At 42.2% G+C, this 21,765-nt stretch overlaps 2 protein-coding genes across 4 annotated transcripts in view; both read left to right on the plus strand.

Moving 5' to 3' along the window:
* Positions 1–6,247: 6,247 nt before the first annotated feature.
* On the plus strand, positions 6,248–19,137 carry ctcf (CCCTC-binding factor (zinc finger protein)). 3 transcript variants are annotated; one of them, XM_032546824.1, is made up of 16 exons: positions 6,248–6,597; positions 9,482–9,662; positions 9,750–9,892; positions 10,004–10,114; positions 10,204–10,383; positions 11,245–11,457; positions 11,527–11,689; positions 11,992–12,162; positions 13,712–13,845; positions 13,918–14,038; positions 14,272–14,421; positions 14,510–14,670; positions 15,637–15,819; positions 15,902–16,034; positions 16,111–16,329; positions 16,837–19,137. In XM_032546824.1, the coding sequence occupies exons 2-16, from the start codon at positions 9,494–9,496 to the stop codon at positions 17,079–17,081; spliced, it is 2,496 nt and encodes an 831-aa protein (XP_032402715.1). In that variant the 5' UTR covers positions 6,248–6,597; positions 9,482–9,493; the 3' UTR covers positions 17,082–19,137. The 3 variants fall into 3 exon arrangements, with proteins under 3 accessions (XP_032402715.1, XP_032402707.1, XP_032402699.1); XM_032546816.1 differs by lacking the exon at positions 6,248–6,597 and adding an exon at positions 6,652–6,745 and having other exon boundaries at positions 16,114–16,329; XM_032546808.1 differs by lacking the exon at positions 6,248–6,597 and adding an exon at positions 6,653–6,745.
* A 116-nt stretch (positions 19,138–19,253) lies between these two features.
* Positions 19,254–21,765, plus strand: part of carmil2 (capping protein regulator and myosin 1 linker 2) — a 48,546-nt gene continuing 46,034 nt past the window's right edge. Inside the window, 1 exon segment of the mRNA XM_032546842.1 lies at positions 19,254–21,275. Within this exon segment, the coding sequence (XP_032402733.1) occupies positions 21,248–21,275 (28 nt within the window). The 5' untranslated portion in view covers positions 19,254–21,247.

Here is a 21,765-nt window from a genome sequence, read left to right on the forward strand (position 1 = left end):
CTTCTCCATGGAACCTGCATCATCTGCTATCTGGAGTGAACATTTGAAACAGAACTTCTGTAGTCTGCAGAAAACAGCAGGTCTTCATTCCACTTCTAGTGCTAAAGTCAAACTACAGGCATTTCTGAGGAAAATTACACACAGAATAATCGCTGGGTATTAAAGGAGTTATTGAGAAATACTTTTTATACTGTTTCTTGTGGGGTTGCCTTAATTTTTGCTATAATGTCTCTCAGGAAAAGATGATTAATACTGGTAGAAAGCTTTAGTGCAGCAAAGGTATACCAACTGGCATGTGCAACATCAGAATGTCTGAGTCACAGTTAGTGTCTGAGATCTGACTGACAGCTGTCAGCTAGCAGGCAGTAAGGAATAAAGAAGACTAGTGCAAAAACACAAGACTTGTCATATCTTGTTCAGTAGGAGCCAGGACTGAGAACTGGACTGTGGGAACCAGTAGTTGAATCAAATATATTTATTTGATTCTTAAGATGCAGATAATTAAATAAGTACAATTTAATTATGCTTTTTATTGCACATATAAAATATTCCCAATATTCAGGTCAGTAGTGGCCTAAGGCAGAATGTTTCAAATGAAGCTGGTGAGTTAACCAAGTTACGTCACCAGTAGTCGTCATTATGACCCCTTTTAATCCAAAACCTCTTCATCACCATTTTTTTATACTCCTTTCTTCACATCCATATTCCTCAACTCTCTTATGACTAGATTTTTTTTTTACCTGACTCCCCCAGCCACTATTTGTGACCCATTTTCATTTGACTGGTTAACATCATCCAGCTGCAGGTTTGCCCAGCAAATAAACTGAATGTATAATGTGTTTTCATCCAGACATGTGGTGTGTGGCTTATAATGATGTGAATTATCCTCCATTTCAGAATTGTAATACAAATAACTCATTCTGCCAAGGAGGCCTTTATGTTGAATGTTGCTATATTTGAAACAGAGTGAAGGAGAGAATGCAGTAGTTTCTGCTGTTGCAGAGTGCCATAAAGTTTTAAATTGTACATTTGAATGAAGCTACAATAGAAGTTTATATTGAAGTTTATTGTTCTGTGAATACATGTTTTTGATTTGAGTTGAGCTTTATTTGACCAATTTCCTGTAAATGGTCTACTGAATATTAACTGTCCCAGATTACTGCCATCTGCAAACAGGGCGGGGCTTCAAAGAAAAGCTTCTTTGTTGCTTCCTGTTAGCTAAATGTTATAGGAATAATTGTCCTTGAAGGAGCCTACCGAAACACACCAAAGCTGTATTACTGGTCCACACTAGTGTTTTACAACCAGTTTTAAAGTTCTGTGTGAAAATTATATATTTAGCTTTTATCATTTTCTTCTGCAATATCAATTTGACATTTATAAATTCTGCCATTTTCTAACGTGGGTTCATTAAATTAAGCAAATAAAAAAAGACATGTCAGTCATTACATGAGTAATGACATTTAATCAGAATAACTGCAAAAATATAAGGGTGCTTCTTTCCTGTGAGGTGTTTTTATCTAAGTATTTGTAAATATTTTCTTATTTTCATTAAATGATAAGGAATTATTTCTTCTTTTTATTTTGGAAACTGGGATTTCTTTCCATTCTGAATGTTGACAAATTGCTATAAGTTACAGAGTAATGATTGTTTTCTATTAAGTCTGTATATTGTATCTGTCACACACTGTCAGACTGGCTGTATATGAACAGGATTGGACCACACAGATTATTGCACCTTGACGAACTTTGTAAGAACAGACTCACTGAAAATGCCAAACTGTGGAGCACCAGTCAACTCAGTTGCTTATCCTAAGTGCAATTTGTTTTGTTAATCTAATAGTAGCATTACTCTGCCTTTTCCTCTGCAATATCACTGCACTGTAAAGTATATTGTTAATATTTTTGATAAATTATATAAGAAAAGACTGTTCTCACTTTGCCTGTTTTGTTTCTGCTGAAATGGTTCTGATAACGTGAAAACATTTATGGATTATGGAACTCCCTCATTTTATGAGCACTTTCATCAAGTTCATAACAGAATATATTCACACAGTAAAATTGATTCCATGAAGGCATGAATAAATTATTTCAAAACATGATAAATACAGTTCTTGTGTACTGTTCACCTGTTTAGTTTTGCTACTTAAAGTAATTGGTGTGTTGATGCTAGCCTATAATCTGTTGCCAAAACACGCTGCAATTTATTTTCAATCTTTTTTTTCCCTTTTTATCATTACTGCAATAAATAACATGAAACAGTTTCCCAAAATGTTAGTGCAAATTGCTCATTATTGTTGCCACCATAGTTTTGTTAACAATTGAATCAGAAGAGTGCTGTGCCTCATGTTGCTTTCATGTCTTCCTAAAAGTCGGGGTCTCTCAGTGGAAAAATCTACTGGAAAAATCCTCAAGCTTATGGTCAGTAAAGCTGAAGCTCACACATCTCAAAATCCAATATGTCTGCCACCCACATACTGTAAAACAATGAAGGCTGAAATAAAGAAGTTGCTTATTTGCACTTGGAGATTTTTACTTCAATAAATTGCACGTCCTATGGTCATTTGATTTATAAAATGCATAGAAAATAAATAAAATTCATTATAATATACAGTTGGGTCACTGAACACAACAACCAGCTAATCCCCCTAGCAACTGGACACTGTTTAGGCTATGGGTTCATGCATGCATTAGCAATTAGAGTTTCTCATCAGAACCAGTAATCTCTCAACAAGTAGTAAAAAAAATTCTGATTTTTGTTTTAAAATGTTAAATTGAGAAATGACTTTCTTAACGTCAAATGTCTTTTTTATGTCAAAAATTTGCAAGGAGAACATTAAATTTGGTGTGATTAAGAGCAAAAAAAACCTAGTTTTACATATTCCTTTGTATGTTTTGACTAAAGTCAATAATCACCTCTACCATTTATGGGCAGTGACATCACAGGATGAAACAATTACTTTGCTCGTGTATGCTGAGTTGTGGAAGGTGTCAAAATATTAGACAATTCTCTATTTTTCTTTAATAGTGATTTTATGCTTTTACTAATTAAAATATGAAAAGAAAATTATAGGTTTGCAGGCTGATGCAGTAGGTAGCATTGTTGTCTTGGAGCAAGGTCGTAGGTTCAAATCCTGGCCTGGGGTCTTTCTGGACTTTGTGTTTTCTCCTTGTCCACAGGGATCTCCCTGGGTACTCCAGCTTCCTCCCACATGACTGCTAAGTTAAATGGCTTCAGTAGCTTGCCCTTAGGCATGAGTGTGTTTGTCCATGCATGCAGGCGTGAGTGAGTGTGTGTTCATGGATGGCTGTTTGTCCTGTGTGTCTCTGGCTGGCTGGATTGATGGAAATCAAACTTACATTTGTGGCGCCATGTCATCTGCTGGAACTGGACCACTGAGTTTTGTCAGGTACTCCTGCATCTTGAAACTTGAGCGCTTCATGTTTTTTTTTCAGCTGACAAATTTAAGATACTGATTCATTTTCCATCAGGACTCTACCTCCCCCCATCTCTCCCCCACACACTTCCAAATGTACCAATATCATGTTAATGACCATGACAACATCAGCAAGGTGTCCTGCTACACCATGGACTGCTGTCAAGAGGAAGAAGAACTAACAATGCAAGTGACCTGAAGGCTACTGTTAAAATAACTTCAGCTTTGTGAACTCTTCATTTGAACCCCAGGCTGGTTTTGTCCATGCCATGCTGCATTGATGCTGTAATTCAGAAAAGAAAGTACATATACTTGGTACTCGTGTTTGTATGTTTTAGTAGGGACACATTTCTATAATAGAAATATTTTCTATTGCTCTTATGTGATACTTTGGGGTTTTCATTTACAAAAAGTCCATGAAAACCCCACGTAGAAGCAGCATACAACCTGGACAGGTCGCCAGTCCATAAATCATGTACACACACTCATACCAGCTCCAGGCGTCAAGGGCCGGTGTCCTGCAGCTGTCAAATGTGTCTCTGCTTCAACACATCTCAGTCAAATAATGAGGTCATTAGAGGACTTTGAAGAACTTCATGTATACTCATGAAGTAATTCAGCTATTTGATTCAAATAAGTTCAACCAGGGACAAGTCTAAAAGTGGCCAACCCTGCAGGCCTGGGTTTAAAATCCCATGATTTAGAGAGAGCACCAGTTAACCTAACAGTCATGTTTTTGGACTGGAGATGAGGAAGTCTTTTTTTCTCCTGGAATCAACCAAATAACCTGAAATATGATCTGAACACACTGTCAGGAATAAATCTATTTGAGGTATATTTCTTGATCCTAAGTTCCTAAAACACAGTTGCAGTTTCATGATATTCTAACTTTTTGAGACATTTGTATTTGGTGGATTTTGAGTCATAAAAGCCTGAATATCACATGAAGGCGAGGATACCGATCTAAATATGCTGTTGCATATTTGGATGCAACAGCAATCAAAAGTCTGCCCACTTTCTCAGGGCCGTGCAGAGACCTTTGGAGGGACAGGGGCTCAAAGTTAAAAAGGGGCACATAGAACAAGATCTTAAAACACCGTACAACAACATAGCAACAACCCATATTAATCAAGGATTTAATTGGATCCTACTATATCATTGCCATCTTGTGGGGACAATGCAAAGCAAATGTAATGTATTTTCCCCAACAGGTATAATGTTGCTCTTACTGCTGCTGACAGTCCTGGAGGGCTGAGTTGATCTGAGACTGTAGCTGTTAAACAGATCAGAGGAGAGAAAGTTGCTGGTTATGAAGTTACGAAATAAGTTAATTTGCTGCCATTTTACTAATTAAGCCCTAATAATATCTATTTAACCTCTATAACAACTTGGATGCAGACTGATTTATAGATCAAAAAAGCTCAGAGGGGTCCCCTATATAATTTCTTGATGTTAGCACCTCTGAGATCTAGAATTATAGGACTGAGATATTAAGGCAAAGAAAACGAAGTAGATGCTGGTAGGGGCCATTCAGGGCCCTCCAGACATTCAGAGGCCCCTAGAAATGGTTTAATTGTAACACAGACCATAAATCTAAAGCTGTAGCATCATTTATACAAAATGTTATTAAATTTTGTTTAATGCATTCAGCTGAGAAAAAAAATTACATTTAGGATTTAATTAGGAAGTTTACTTTGTAAAAGTTTAAAGAGTCATCTTGATAGTTTAATGGTGTGTTACCATGGCTACAATACGGTGTAATCTTTGTGTTTGAGTTGGGTTTGTTCACAAATACATCACAGCAAATAACCAATAATCAGTGATTGATTTTAAACTCGGCCAATAAACCTGGTCTCCCTCTCACAGATTCACCTGATCTAGATTTAAACATGTTAGTGATGCTGAGGTTATTAGGAAGGATTTTTGCAGTGGGGTTCCGTCTAAGGCCCCATATTACCTCCGGCCGACCCTGCATTAACACTACCCCTGGTACCAGATGGTACCGGGGCTTTGTGCAGCGTCGTGACTCGCGATGACAGTCGCAGTACCGTGTCTTATATCAGGATATCTGATATAAAGACAGACATTCTGTATATCTGTCGGTGATACCGACTCAGACTGCATGTAGGGAACCGGGCTTTTAGCAGAATGATTAAGTTAAAGTCAGAAGTTTTCTCTGCAGCCGAAGCATTTCTGTGTTTAGGGGCGAGGAGGGTTTTATCCCGTTATTGCGAGGACAATTATGAAAATATAAATAGAAACAGTTTTTCTAAGGTCAACATCAGACCTACGTTTTTATTCACAAACCAATGTATGGAAAAAATATTCTTGCCCATAATTTGATAGACTCCTCACCATGGACCCGGTGTGTGAACAACATGGAGGCAGAGAAACTGAGAGTCATTAGACTGAGGGCAGCCAGACTAGTTTATTTTGCTAAATTATTATATTTAGCGAAACATTATTGCTGAGGGGCACAAGCAGGCTTTCTGACATAGCCTACATATTTAAAAAAATAAATAAAAAAATAGATTTTTTTTTTAAACTCAAAAAGGGCACTAGGGGCATCAAGGATAAAAGGGGCAGGGGCTTAAGCCCCCTCTCCCCCCTTCTGCACGTGCCTGCACTTTTTTTTTCAATAAGAAAGTCCAACCTTTCAATTGCTACTTTAAAAATAAGGGTAATGACAGAGATGGTAACAAATATATAGTAATATAGTCAAATGAATTCAATGCTATAAAGTTATATTTATTGGATTTTTTTTTTCTTACAATGTCTGTTAAGATGTATATTCTATGCCTGTTTGTGGCTTCATAAATTCTAAGCTAAAAACTGGAATTTTCTCTGAGAGCATAACTCATCTGTGGAAGAAAGCCTTCATTCTCCTCACATTGGGAAATGAGCTTCAATACGTTTTAAGGTTGCGCCCCTCCTGGCCAATCAGGGTGCTGCATCAGTTCCGACACCACCCCCCAGCGGCCGCACAGGCGCACTGAGCGCTCAACTGCCATTTTGTGGCAGAAGCTACTCTGCCAAAGCGGGTGAGGAATTAAAACTAACTGCGAAGAAGCGTGTAGTTTATTCCGAGCTGGTTAAACTTTTTAGCACTGCCTCTCTGCTTCCAGGCGGGACCACAGGGAGGAGAAACACTCAGAAACAGGTAGAGTACCACTACTTTTCTGACAAGGGGGGGAGTTTGCAGGATCTTTAACCGGCCTCTAGGTGTCACGATGGGGCTCTGGATCCTGGCAACTCGTGGAATGGTGTTTGTCTCCCTCTATCGTTTTTAAAAGATCTGTCGAAATATGGTAAAACGCCCGTGGATGTTATAAATGTACAAACGATCAAATCTATTCTATGTGTAGTTGTATTTTTTCAGCACGAGAAAGTGGATAATTTGTCGAGTTCATTGAAGAGTTCAGGCCAGGGCGTCCATTTTCTAGCCTCTTTGTCTCGCAGCTGTACAGATCTCCAACGGCGTTGAAGCTAGTGTCTTAATTGAAGCTACGGATTTGCCACTGCTGCACAAAGGCTATTTACCTTCTTTATGTATTTATCCTCTGATCACTTATATTTCACGATCTAAAATACTTAGGATGACCAGACACTGGCTTAGTAATTCTAACGCAGTTACAGATTAAAAACATTAAATCACACTCAAGGATTTTTGACAGTATTATTCTGTTTTTGTAACAAGGTCATTTATATGACATATGTTATATATTTAATCTATGTTATCAGCATATAATTCTAGTAAGGGTAAGCACTGATAAGGTGGACAAAGGTTATATCCATTACAAATTGGATTTTAGTTTTTCTTTATCATTGTAGAATTATTCAGTTTAGGGCCCATTGTGTACCTGCCAAATAAACATGTTTAAACAAATAGCTTTAAAGAAATCACAAATTGTGTTTGGAAGAATCTGCTGGTTGGTTCAAAATTCCTTCAGGTTTAGCCACTAGTTAGTCCAGTTCATAAAAGCGAGGAAAGGGCCGAATCAGACGCTAACTTCGATGTCTTTAGCTGCTGTTAGCTTGTTGTGTTAGCTCAGAGTGAAGGCCCCCTTCGTCCTTCCGAGTCTTAAAATATGCAAGAACTCCCAGTGAGCCAAAGCACTTTAATTTGATCGAACATGTCATTTTAAAATGAAGCAATGTTGAAGTTACGCCCAGCTTAGCGCGCCTCCCCGACGGCAGCATCCGCTCACGGTCACGGTGAGATCCGAGCGGAGCACGGAATGGCGACGCTCTCCCTGCTGGAGAATCCTCCCACTGTTACTCCGATCGATTGCACAACTTAGCGTTTCCTAAAATCTCCCATCTTCCTGCATCCAGACTTGGACCCCTGGTTGTTTTCTGTCCATGTGTGACGAGCTCTGTCTGCCTCGGTTGCTAACGCACCAGCCGCCCGCTTGTCTCTTATTCTGAGCCCACCTAGAGCCTCATGGCCACAGATCTATGTTACAGCAGAGAGCTCCCTCTACGACTCGGCTCGGAGAGCTACAAAAATACCGCTGTTTAAAAGCAGCACTTGGAGGCAACAGCTGTCCCAGCCTGGATCGGTGTCGTTTTGGGCTAAATTTCTACCTGCAATAAAAGCAGCTGTGAAGGCCCACACACCAGAACCTGTCCTGCCTGCTGCTCTAAGGCAGCAACCTCACAGATGGCCATGAAGTTTACATAAACTCACATGTTTGTGCAGTTTTAATACTCTATGACTGCTACACAGTGATAGAGTATTAATAGATCCATACTTATTCAAATCAGACAAATATATGCTTTTTGTTCATGTTCAGAATGAATACTGTGGGTTTTATATATTTTTGTATGGTATTTTTTCAGTGTTCTGAGGTCTGACTTGCCACATGGTTTTCTTTAGCTGTTTGCTTGTTGCCAGTAAGCTTCTACTGTTTATAGAGAATTTAAAGAATGGTTCAGTGTAGAGTAAAGTTATCAGGAACCTCAGGAAAAAAACCAAACACAGCCTGAAGCCCAGATGAGTATTATGACCGCCTAATATAGACAATCAAAGTTTGACTGAATCTGAAAGGCAACTTGCCAACAGGCTGTGGCTGGTGAAGTGCTCTGCACTGTGATCCACTGGTTTACCTTTCTATTACTTCTGTTGATGTTGACTACTCTCACGTGGGCCTGGATAAAGGACATCAACCGACCCCAGACTCTCCTCCACCCGCACACTGAGCATCGCCTCCCCACAGGGCTGTGTGCTGAGCCCCCTCCTGTATTGTCTCTACAGTCTGGCCACAACAGCAACTCGTCAAGTTTGCTGACGATGTCACAGTGGTCAGACTCATCTCACAGGGTGATGAGGAAGTCCTGAAGCCGTCCTCATTCTGAACACCAAGAAAACCAAGCAGGTTATCAAGGACTTCAGGAAGCTCCACATCGACCCACCTCCATGCAGAACCTGCTGACATACTGCATCACAGTATAGTACAGCAGCTGGACTGTTACAGACAGGTGAGGCAGCAGAGGGTCGTAGAGGCAGCTCAGGGGATCATTGACTGTATTCTCTCCTCTGGTGGACATTTCCACATCTCGCTGCCTCACCAGAGCCAAAGTCATCGCTATGGACAGAACCCACCATGGCTTCAACCTGATCGACCTGCTGCCCTCTGGGTGCATCAAAACAAAAACAAACAGACTCAAAAACAGCTTCTTTCCAATTAACTTATATTAATTAAATTATTAATTTCTGATGTTGCACTGTTTTTTTCTAAATTCTGAATGTGAAAATCTTTTGCGATGTCATATGAATATATAGTTACTGTCAGAAATGCACTTCCACTCCTGCAGATTGGTTCATCTTCCTAGGCTGGACATGGTGAACGTTATGCTGATATATGTTATAGCTGATAATGACGCTTCTATTAACAGAAGCAGATGAACATCAAGATTCCTGCATCCACTTACCCCCCTCACCCTACCCTCCCAGCACAGATAACAATGTTCTTCTTTGGTGTTTTTAGCAACTTGTGTTGCAACCATCTCCAAGTAGTTTTCCTCTTTTCTCTGTGTTTTAGTTGTTGCTAGACATGGATGGCAGCTCAGCAGAAGCTGTGGGGGAGGTGGACGCCCCCCCTAAAGACTTCCCATCCATCCAGGCCGTCCACAGCCAGGAGGCCCTGGTGGTGGATCTCCTCCAGCAGGCGGCGGAGGCCGGGGGCGTGGTGCAGGGACCGGCGGCTGTCATACTGGAGCAAGGTTCTGTCTGAGCTTGTTCTGCCTTGGTTCTGCCAGGAATTTAAACATGGTTGATGTTAGAAGCGACTACCTCTCTGGTGTTTCCAGGTCATGTGGAAGGAATGGTAGCAGCTGCCCAATCCCAGCAGGCGCTGCTGGAAGCTGGGGTCGGGGTGAGCGTGCAACGTGGAGAAGTAGAAATGATGGTCATGGATTCCCTGGATCCCACCCTGATGCAGATGAAGACTGAGGTAGCAGCAGGACAACAAGACATGTCATATCTTTTATCTGATTGTTTTTTTGACACTAAAAGTATGAAAGAAGCTTCTACAAAAACCCCAATAAAAGTGTTTATTTTTCAGGTGATTGATGCTGCAGTGGGGGGATCATCAGCCACAGTTGGCATGGTTGCAGGAGCAGCTCATCAGGCTGCTGTGGCAACAGTGGACCAGACTCAGATCATCACTCTACAGGTGCCTCTTCACCTTCTGTTCTCTCTTAAAGTGTTCCTTCAGTGTCCGCCGGGGAGGCTCATGTCCCTCTGTCCTGTGCCGGGCTGCAGGTGGTCAACATGGAGGAGCAGGCAGCTCTGGGTCTGGGCGAGCTGCAGCTGGTTCAGGTGCCGGTTTCTGCCGCCGCCGTGGACGCTCTGCAGCAAGGCACATTTGTGGATACCACAGCAATGCCGAAGTCTGGAGACCCCGTCATCTGTCACACACTTCCTCTGCCTGAGGGCTTTCAGGTACACACACACACACGCATGCACACAACAAAGGCACTGATGTGGAACTGCAATGGTTAATAATACTTTGCGCAACTTACATCTTCAATATATAACATAGGGCTACACAGTGGTGCAGTTTGATTATCACTCTTGCAGCAAGAAGGTCCTGGGTTCAATTCCAGGCCCGGGGTCGTTCTGCATGGAATTTGAATGTTCTTCCTGTTCATGCAAACTGAACAGGAAGACTTCAGAATCTCTGCAGGTTCTCAGCTTCCACCCACAGTCCAAAACATGACTGTTAGGTTGAGTGGTCTCTCTAAATTCTCCTTAGGTGTGTATGGTTGCTTGTCCTGTCTGTCTCTGTGATGGACTGACAACCTGTCCAGGGTGACCCTGCCTCTCGCCCGTTTCCAGGCGAGAAACGCCCGAGAAACTAGGGAGCCACTAGGCTCCCTAGAAAGTCTAGTGGCTTCCCTAGAAAGCCACTAGCGATTGACACACTCCATCCATCCATGATGCACTTTGTCCTTCTTACATCAAAGAAGTGGATCGTACAGACTGCTGATGTTTTTATGGCCAGAAATGGTCGAAATTCTTAGATTTTACTTAATTTAATAAAAAATGGTGGTAACACTTTATTTGACGGGGTGTGCATAAGAGTGACATGACACTGTCATGAAGATGAAGCAGTCTTCATAAATGTTTACGACTGTTCGGTAAATAGTGACACTTTTAATGGAAAGTTCCATTAAAAGTTGCATTAAATGTCCTTTAAAAGTGTCAACTGTGTGTCATTATTTACCAAATGACACTTCATGACAACAGTCATAAACATTCATGAAGACTCCTTAAAATTTTACTTAGTGTAATGTTTTCTAGGTGGTCAAAGTTGGTGCTAATGGGGAGGTGGAGACTGTGGAGCAAGAAGAGGGAGTAGAGGCACATTCTGAAGAGGATGAGGACGATGCAGAGGTGGGACAGCAGCTGCTGGAGGAAGGAGAGGAGGCTGCCCAGCCTCCAAACCATCACCAAAACTGGGCTAAAGACCCAGACTATCAGCCTCCATCTGGGGGGATCAAAAAGGCCAAGAAGGTAACAGCGTTCCCATGATAACAGACCAAAAAGTCCGTCTGTCCCTCAACTAAAGCTGCTGCTGTGCAGGGGAAGAAGAGCCGCCTGCGCTACGCTGAAGGAGACAAGGACATGGACGTCAGCGTGTACGACTTTGAAGAGGAGCAGCAGGAGGGCCTTCTGTCTGAGGTCAATGCAGAGAAAGTAGTTGGCAACATGAAGCCTCCAAAGCCCACAAAGATCAAGAAGAAAGGTACCTGACAGGAAAGCTAATGTTTCCTCATTCTTTCATTTTTGTTAGCCACTGTCAAAGGAATGGTCCTTTAATGCCCTTTCATTGCTCTCTTCCAGCGGGGCTTCTACAGCACAGCTCTAGTAGCTTTCAGCTGGTTTAGAAGTGGAACTTGACTTAATTTTCAAATATACTAGTGTTATTATTTCAAACATTAACAGTTTATAAAGTGCTTTACAGCTAATAGACAGCTTGTTGTTCAGAGTTGAAAGCTGTGGGAAGATGGTGTCCCTGAAAGGGGTGTGTGTGTGTGTGTGTGTTAGGGGTGAAGAAGACTTTCCAGTGCGAGCTGTGCAGCTACACATGTCCTCGTCGCTCCAACCTTGACCGGCACATGAAGAGCCACACTGATGAGAGACCCCACAAATGTCACCTCTGTGGAAGAGCCTTCAGGACGGTGACTCTGCTGAGAAATCATCTCAACACACATACAGGTTATAAACACGCTCCAGAAATGGATTTAGCTATTGTTGTTTTTTTGCCTGTCCAACAGTTGGGCGAAGCGGTCCAGTCAAAGCCTCGCCTGCCTGAGCCCGCCCTGCTCCACCAGCCAGCACATACTCCACTGCCTGCTGCTAGCATCACCAGCTCAACCTGACTCAGCTATCACTCCTTCACTGGAAGGAAACAATAGCAGTCATTGCTTCTTTTAAAAAAAATCCAATTGGATTAATATCTCAGTGTTAAAGTGTTTTAATATTCAAACAGAAAACATTTGATACTTCCATGGAAACAGCCTCAGACAGTGACCACACTGAGACATAGGGAGAGTTCATCCTGGACTGGCCACCAGTCACCATACAAGTATTGCTGCTGTTTATTAAATGGTCATTTTTAATCAACAACTAAAACAAAGTCTAACATCTATTTTTAACATGTAAGAAAATCCTTAAAAAACTACTAGAGATGCCTAGACAGAACCAAGACAAACTGGGAATTCAGTTCAGCTTAAGGCACTTTACAAAAAATACAATTTCTGTCTAATCATACATCCATTCCAACTAATCATAGTTATCAAACTATAGATCAAGTTCAGTTTATTATTCAAATTAGTTTAAAAAGTTTTCTGTCTAAGGAAACCCAGCAGATTGCAGCCAGTCATTGACTTTCAACATTCTCTCCTCCTGGACCAGCATGTAGCGACAGTGGAGAGGAAAAGTTCCCCTTTAACCAGAAGAGACCTCCAGCAGAACAGAACCAGAACCTGGCTCAGTACCAGCGGCTGTCTGCCACCGTCGACTGGGAGTTTGAGGAGACGGAGCAAAGACACAAAAAAAGAAAGAAAGAACTGATCCAGGATTAGTTTGTCAGTTAAAGAAAAATAAAATGTTAACAGCAGAAGACACTCAAACACAGCAGAGTTAGTAATAATTATGTGCTAAACCAGCTAGCATTACAAAGTTTTTCCTATTTCTGCCACCTAGTGGTAGCAGCAAGGCATTACAGTCAAGAGGATATAAAGCTGATGTGATCAGAAATCATCATGAGAAAAAAACTCATGTTGATGAGTATTTCAGATATTTAGTTTTATTTAGTGACACAGGAAGCAGAGCGGAACAGGAAGTTGTGTTGTCCTCCTCCTCTTCCAAACAGACATTTTCCTTCAGATTTAGCTCCCGTTGCTATTAGCAACATGTTTCTTGCCCCTGCCGAAACAAGTGATCAAGCTCCTTGATTAACTTCGTTATGGGAAGTTTTCAACATTGAATGTCCGATTGAATGTGTTGTTTCAGACCAGGGCAGGACGGAGCTGCTAGTCACTAAACCACAAAAACTTCTTCTGGGACCATTTTCTTTTGCTTTTTTTTTTCTTTCTTATTTCGATTTGATTGACGTTGTTTTCTAATAGTATTTGTTTGAGTGTTGGCTGTTTTTGTTTATATTTATGACAGTAGATGAATTTGAGTGCAGGTGCCTCTAACGGGTGATGATCATGTCTGAGTGGAGGTTTAGCACTCACATGTTCTCCGCATGTTGATGCAGGGACTCGACCACACAAGTGCACAGACTGCGACATGGCCTTCGTCACCAGTGGAGAACTGGTGCGTCATCGTCGCTACAAACACACACACGAGAAGCCGTTCAAATGCTCCATGTGTGACTACGCCAGTGTGGAGGTAGGACCAGCTGCTGTCTACTGGACACGCATAGGGAGGGAAGCAAATACACACTGTGTGTGTGTTTTCTAGGTGAGCAAACTGAAGCGGCACATTCGCTCCCATACTGGGGAACGTCCCTTCCAGTGCAGTTTGTGCAGCTACGCCAGCAGAGACACATACAAGCTGAAGAGACACATGAGGACACACTCAGGTAAATCTGACTTGCACATCAAGACGATGGAGGAGGAAAGGGGTTTTAGTCACTGTCATTGTACAGCATAGTTTTCTGTCTTTATTTCTAATAATAAAGAAATATTTAGTCTAATGAAGAATGTTAGAAAGTTCTACCTAGTTTATTATGTGAACCAATTGCAGTACTTGATCTGTGCTGAGCTCCATTAGGTGACAGTACTGAAGAGTGAACCTGCTGCTTGTCGTTGTCAGGAGAAAAACCTTATGAGTGCTACATCTGCCACGCCCGATTCACCCAGAGCGGAACCATGAAGATGCACATCCTGCAGAAACACACAGAGAATGTGGCCAAGTTCCACTGTCCACACTGCGACACTGTCATCGCACGCAAGAGTGACCTGGGTAAGAACGGCCAACCTGAGGGAGCCAGACCCGCTTCTCTTCCCGGGGCTCACTCTGTCTGTCTGTCTGTCTGTCTGCCTGCATGCAGGGGTTCATCTGCGGAAGCAGCACTCGTTTATTGAGACCGGGAAGAAGTGTCGCTATTGTGATGCTGTTTTCCATGAGCGCTACGCTCTAATCCAGCATCAAAAGTCCCACAAGAATGAGAAGAGGTTCAAGTGTGACCTGTGTGACTACTGCTGCCGTCAGGTTGGTCTGCTCTGCTGCTGGCTGTTCAGAGGAAAACCCAGGGAATGATCAGCAGGTAGCTGCTGGCTTGTTTCCAGGTTGGAAGCTGGAGCAAAACAAAGTCACTATGTGTTGTTTTCATTTAGTTTCAGTTTCCTGTAGATTTTTACTTTTTGCTACATTTAGTCTCATCCTTTAGAAGCATTCCTGTTTGTTTGACCAGAAATCCTTAATAAGATCCTAAATCAGGGATGTTTAGCTCCAGGTGTGCTGTAGCCTGTACATGTTTGCTTGTATGTATTTTCTTACCTGTATAGTGTGTTTCCTGCTGAACATGTAAGATTTTTGCAACTTAAATTATTAATCCAAATAATTCTCTTAACAGTACTTATTACATTCCGGAGTTGCAGCTAATAATTATTTAGCTGTCAGGAAATCAGTCTAACTGTAGCATCTTCTGTTCTGAATTTATTAAGATGCCTATGTTGTTACACAAACTCCCACAAATTAAAATAATTCTTCAAATGTAAGTTTGATGCTTAAAATTGCAAAACATGGATAACCAAAGTTTTAGTCATGAGACAGTCATATGTGGAGAATACTTTTTATGGACTAATAACGTGAAGTGCAACTCACCCCCAAATCAACTTTTTTTGTTGATGAAGTGTTTAAATTTTGGGTTCTATCTTTATGTTTCTATGCGAATTTCGACATTTTTGTGTAAATTTGTGTAGGTCAATAATATTTTGTCTAAAACCGTCTCAGTGCTGCCCCCTTTGGTCAAACAATGCCTACGATGTTTGACCAAAAACATTGAAGCTGCCGCTTCTATTAGTCAGAGTTATTTATGTTTTATGTATTTATGCTTTTGTCAGCCTTTGACCTCCATGTTGTGAGTGTGATGACTCAGATTAGGCCACGCCCCCTTTGAATGCCAGCCGGCTCCCTGTAAAGCTGTGATGTGTAACTGTGCTGCTGCGGTTTCAGGAGCGCCATATGGTCATGCACCGGCGGACCCACACAGGAGAGAAGCCGTTCGCGTGCAGCCAGTGTGAAAAGACCTTCAGGCAGAAGCAGCTGCTGGACATGCACTTCAAACGCTACCACGACCCCAACTTTGTTCCCACAGCTTTTGTTTGCCCCAAGTGTAGCAAGACGTTCACCCGCAGGGTGAGACTGCTCCTCCTCATCCTCTCCTGCTGACTGACTGAAGATAAAGAACATCCTGGTCACATGTTCTCTTCTTCTGTAGAATACCATGGCTCGTCATTCTGAGAACTGTAACGGGGAGGTGGAGGAGTTTGAGAACGGAGCTGCCACTCCAAAGAAAGGCAGGAGAGGAAGGAAGAGGAAGATGAGGAGCAGGAGGGATGAGGATGATAGCGGTGAGTCATTTTCAAAGGTGCATGTAAGTAGCAGCAGGATGCTGTGTTCACCTCTCTGATTCCTATATGTCTTCAGAAGACGACATCCCCGAACAAGACGAGGGTGAAGAGGAGGGTGAGGAAGAAGCAGCACTGCTGCAGGAGGAGGAGGACCTGGAGGGCATGGAGCTGGATCAGGCTCCTGCTGTTATCCCAGTTGTGGCCCCAGATGAGCCTCCAGTGAAGAGGAAACGAGGCCGACCCCCCAAGAACCCCAAACCTCAAACCCCCAGCAGAGCTGGGACTGCTTCTTCTGGTGAGCAACACACTGAAACGACCGGATGGTAAAAACTTAGAATGATGTCAGCAACATGGAGACAGTAGGACTGGGCTATATAATTGGCCACCGATCATAATCAGCCAATTTTTGTGAAAAAGTATATGATTGATGATCTCTGATCATTGTCTTTTGTTGCTGATCACAAAGACTGATCACATGTATCTCAGACTTGGCAGCCTGCAGAAGTCAGTAGCCAAACTCTGCCAAGTGCTTTATTTTTTAAATGTCACATTAAATTTGTTGTGTTGACGCATTTTGACTTGCTTATTCTTCCGTTGCAAGACGCAAACTTCCCCATTCACTCTCAGAGCGATAAAATTCCACGACATGGCTTAGAATTTGCTGCGCAGAAAGAATTGCTTATTATTTGTTTACTGCCCCTACCACTGGATTCAACCGGTTTTCTGGGGGAAATTATGCTTCTTTGGCCCGTGTGACTGCATGTCTTAATACTCACTCTCTGTGTGTGTGTGTGTGTTTCAGTGGCTGCCATGATTCAGGTGGAGGACGAGCTGACGGGTGCAGTAGAGAACATCATAGTGAAGAAGGAGGGGGGCGACGCAGCAACTTCTGTGAAGCAGGGAGCGGACCTGGCAGTGGAAGGAGGGGTGGGTGGTGGTGAGGGGGTGGAGGAGGTGGAGCTGACTGTGAACCAGGAAACAACAGCAGCTACTGCTGCTAATGGAGATCTCACACCAGAGATGATCCTCAGCATGATGGACCGCTGAGCAGCAGAGGATGGAGGCTCCACCCTGTGCTCCACCTGCAACCCTCCAGCTCCACCCTGGTCCAGGCTGAGCTGCTCTCTGACCGTTAAGACTTTTCTCCACTGAATGAATCTGCATGTTTTGCTACTTTGTCCCACTCATAGCCACATCCTGTCTGCCTGTGCCCACACACATTTCACTTCATGTGCACACACAATCCCCCTGTGTGTGTGCACCCACATCCGAAAACATCAAGTAACAGAATTAGAGTTTTCAGTTGCGCTGGATGTTTCTCCAGCATGTCATTAACAACGGACTCTTTTTGAGGGCGGCCATCTAAAGAGCAGAACCTTCCAACCCAGGAACCGGGAGCCATGGTACGGTTCTCTGTGCTGCTCTGACTTCTCTTTCAGGGTGCGATGTAACATAGCAACACTTTTCCAGTCATTCAAACAGTTTTTGTCTGAAACCAAGAGTTTGTCATTTCTTATCCTTTCCTTCGCTGTGGTCTTTAGTGTCTCCATGGCCGGTGGCTCGTTGCAGCTGTTGGTCTGTTAGTTTGGTCCATTTCATTTACTTAGAGACAAACGAGGCTGGGGAACCTGGAATAGACTGCTGCTTTATCCTCCATGTTTAGCTCTCCTCGTACCTGTGTCCACTGGAGCAGTGGACACAGGTACCATACACCTGTAAGCAGTGTGTGTGTCAGCTTACACCCTGCTGACACACACGCCAGTCCTTAGAGCTACTTGAACCACAGTGTTCACTGGTGCCTCACAGGTGGGGACAGTGCACTGGTTGGTGAAGCATTTACTCCAAATTGGAGGAAAAAAAGAAAAGAGAAAATGATTTAAGGCCAGAAAGTTTCAGAAATCATTGGAACAAACTTCTCCCAAAAGGTTTTCTTCTTCTTCAGAAGCGTGTTCCTCGCCTCCATCATTCAGAGTCCTGATGTTCCCCGGCGGACTGTGATGTCACGGTGTGTGAAGTTGATGTTTTCCCTGATTGAAGCGATCCATCATGTTAGAAAGGCTCTGCTCTGCTCTGCAGTGTGAAGAACCCACTGGGCCTGAGCAACCAGTACCAGCATGGTGGTGTTTGTGAACATTCCACGTGTTTTTAGGTGGTGAGGTTTTCTAACTTCTAACTTTTCAGGCTCACTTCCTGCTCTCCTGCCATCAGTCATCACACAGACCAGCTGACTTGGACCTGGACCCGAAACTGGATCCAAACCCAGACCTGGACATAAAACTGGACCCAGACCTGTCTGCTGGCTTCCATGTACATAAATGTTTTAAACCTTCTTGGAAGAAAGCCTTTCCTTTCTGATTTTGATAATGTTTTAAAAAGCAACTGGACTTTGTTTCCTGATTCAGTAAATGTGGTTCTGGTGCTCTGACTGGATCCTGGTGGTCACTTGTGATTTCCAGCCAAAGATCAGCCCAAACTAAACCAGATAAGCCACTTTGTCATTTCCTGTGTGTTATTTTATTGCTTTACACTTTTTATTTTCTAGTTGCCACTTTACTGTTTCTCCTTTGATTTGGTTATTCCTCCATCTGTAAAACAGTGTCCGGACCTGTTTAGGCGGTGAAGCCCTGTTTGAGTTTTCCTGTTTTCCAAAGGTTCTGTTTGCCATGAGCTGTTTCCTGATTGGTCAGCTGTCCTGTGGTGAGATGAAGCCTGATTGGATGTGTTTGCATGTCAGCTTCATGCAAATCAAAAAATCAAAAATCTCTGATGATAGGCTTCCATAATGTCAGCATCTGCTGTATCTCCAGGAATGTTAGTTGTATGAATCGCTCCAGATATCTGTCCTGTCCTGCAGCTGTTCAGTTCCAGCTACGTCTGGTACCTGTTTGCTCCCACCTTTTCTGCTGTAATCTGAGATCTACTCCTATAAAATGAAAGCTAATCTGCTGTGTTGCTGTTGGACACAGCTCTGATTTATTTGATCATGTCCTTGGCAGAGAATCTGCCTGGTCTAAGTCCAACAGAACCAGAAACGTTGACCATGCCATTTCTTTAGTTACCACTCTGTACAGATAATACTGAACAATAAAATCACTATAGTGGACCTTTGGCTGCTGCACACTTCTGTCCCATCATGCATTTGTTTGGATTCATGTCATATTTATTTAGAACCTAAAGAAGCAAAGTTATATTTAGCACTGACTAAATGAAATCAGAAGCAAACCAGCACAGTGGTTGGGAGAAGGGCTCCCTCTGTTGTCCAACTTCAATGCTTCAAGTTATTGAAATGTTAGAGCAGAATATATTTTATTGATCCCAGAGGCGAAAATGCTCATTTGTTGACAAGCTACTCCAAAGTGTTAAATATTAGTAAATACAAATATAACCATGTGATATAACATTGATAAAAATAGGTATATAAATTACATTACATATGTGTAATATTTTAAGTAATTTAAACATGACCAGAATTTTTTAATAAAAATAAAATTACAATAAGCATGTGTTAACCTATAAATAAATCTATGAGTGTAGATTAAACTTAGAATTAAATACATTAAGAGTTGTAGTGAAGTCTGATGTCTTCAGGCAGGAACGATTTTGCTGAGCTGCATTTTGGTGTCGTCTGCCTCAGGCTGAAAGTTCTCCTTCATCCATAGATCATGTCATGGAGTGGATGTTGTCTGAATGATATTAATAAAATTAATAATATCTTCCCTCTTAGCAGCTGAAGACGCTGTCATCTACCTGCTGCACCTAGATGGTGGAGGGAGGGAGTGCTGTCAGTAGACCATAAATGTGAAGGTGGATGAATATTATTATTTGTGCAAAAACTTCACATTAAAGGGGCAGTGTTATGCTTTGTCCAGCCACATAATGCCATTTTATCGCACAATTAAGTAACTGTTACCTTCCGTTATAAAATTGCTATATATATCAAATATAATTTAAAGAAATTTGACTAGTAATTTATCACCTTAAAATTGGATCTCTGTTTCTAAAAACTTCTGCTCTTTGTGACACTCACAACATGGCTCCTCTATTAACCCTTTAACAAAGTTTTTACCAGTGTTTCACTGAGAAGTAGCTCCTATAATGAGCTCAGCAGGTGCGCCGTTCCACCAGGTGTTTGCTATTTGCTGCCAGCTAGTCTGAAGGAGCTGAGTGGGGCAGTGGTAGAGGGAGGTCTGCTCTGAGAGGGGGGAGGCTCAGAAGCTTGGAAACTGAAACTCCAAGGAGTTTTGTCATCGAAGGTGCTGCTTGGTTGGCCCAGCCGTTCTGCACAGCTGAATGGTTGCCATGGCAGCTGAAAGGATTTTTCAAACATGCATGAAATAATCAAGGCAACACTTCAGATATGTTTTTGATGACAGAATAATATTATAACATAATGCAAAACTAAAACGAAAGTCAATTTTACATAATATTGCCCCTTTATAAAACAAGGACATCAAAATATGCACAATATTCTGTAATAATGAACTTTTTGGACAATACCAACATAGATGGTTTGAAAACTTTAATCTATCTGCATTCTAGAGTAAGAAAACTCATGGACTGTGGTATCACCCACTTCTAACCTGTCACATGATTTGTAAGGCAATATAATGTAGATCTAATATAGAAAATCTGTGTGAAGCCCAACGTTCTGCAGTCTCCACAGAACCACAGAGTTACAGATGACTCCTGTCTGCAGATGGACTCAAGATTTATTTACTTCATTCCTATCCATGAAATCTCTCGACTTTACTCCTTCCTCTTGGCTCCCATTGACTTTTGGATCATATTTCTGTTGCAATGTTATCCAAAGAAGCTTGAAACTTCCCTCATCTTTTTACTGTTTTTTATACCTGTACGAAAGTGCACATTTCCTGATTGTGGTTTACTGCTTGCTAAATGGAACAGGATGTGTGTCTAAGTTCATGTGCAAAAAGTGCCTGCATGCTGAGCAAAAAGTGAAGTGTGTTTGTCGTGATGCAGGGTGAGAAACAGAAAGCAGCTCTTCTTCAGATGGACCGTCTCAGGCAGAGAGCAGATCCGCTGTCCTCCAGTCCAGGACTGGATCGTTCTTGTACGCTGATCTGATTCTCATCTGGGCGGATGCTAAGCTCAGATCAACATCCAGGTGCTCTGTGTTTTGGACTCCTTATGTGGCTCAACAGAGAAGCTTGGACATTTCTGCTTGAATTCATCACATCTCAGAGTTTGACAGCATGGACTCCATCTCTCAGACTTTGCGAGGTAACATCTAGCATTATTCATTGTTGTTCTACAGTAGGATACAAGCTGAATGGAAAAGACTCATGTTATTCTCTGTGCACAATCAAGCATGCCTTTACTCCTCAAAACTGACATTACTGGGGACAAAGTAAATGTTAAACAGACAATGATCTCTGGCTTTGCAATGTACTTCTTTGTAATCATGTCTAAGGTTATTTCAACTACAAGCACAAAAAGGCTTCAAGTGAGTAAAATAAAGTTTGTGAAGTAGAACAGGTTCTGCTTATCTGGAAAATATGCATACATGATGTACCCACTCATTACATGCATATGTGATGCGTCAGTTGAACTTCAGAGTTGAGTCAGCCTTTATTGTTTTATTAAAGGACGGTTGCTGCTATGTGCCTCCACCTTTAGTTCCACCTCAACAATGACAGCAACTGCCTGAAAAAACAGGACATCATAGCTAGTGGGTAAATGTCAGGACTACTGAGACCAAAGAGGCATTTTG

This window comes from Xiphophorus hellerii, chromosome 2 (genome assembly GCF_003331165.1).
Source record: "Xiphophorus hellerii strain 12219 chromosome 2, Xiphophorus_hellerii-4.1, whole genome shotgun sequence".
Taxonomy (NCBI): Eukaryota; Metazoa; Chordata; class Actinopteri; order Cyprinodontiformes; family Poeciliidae; genus Xiphophorus; species Xiphophorus hellerii.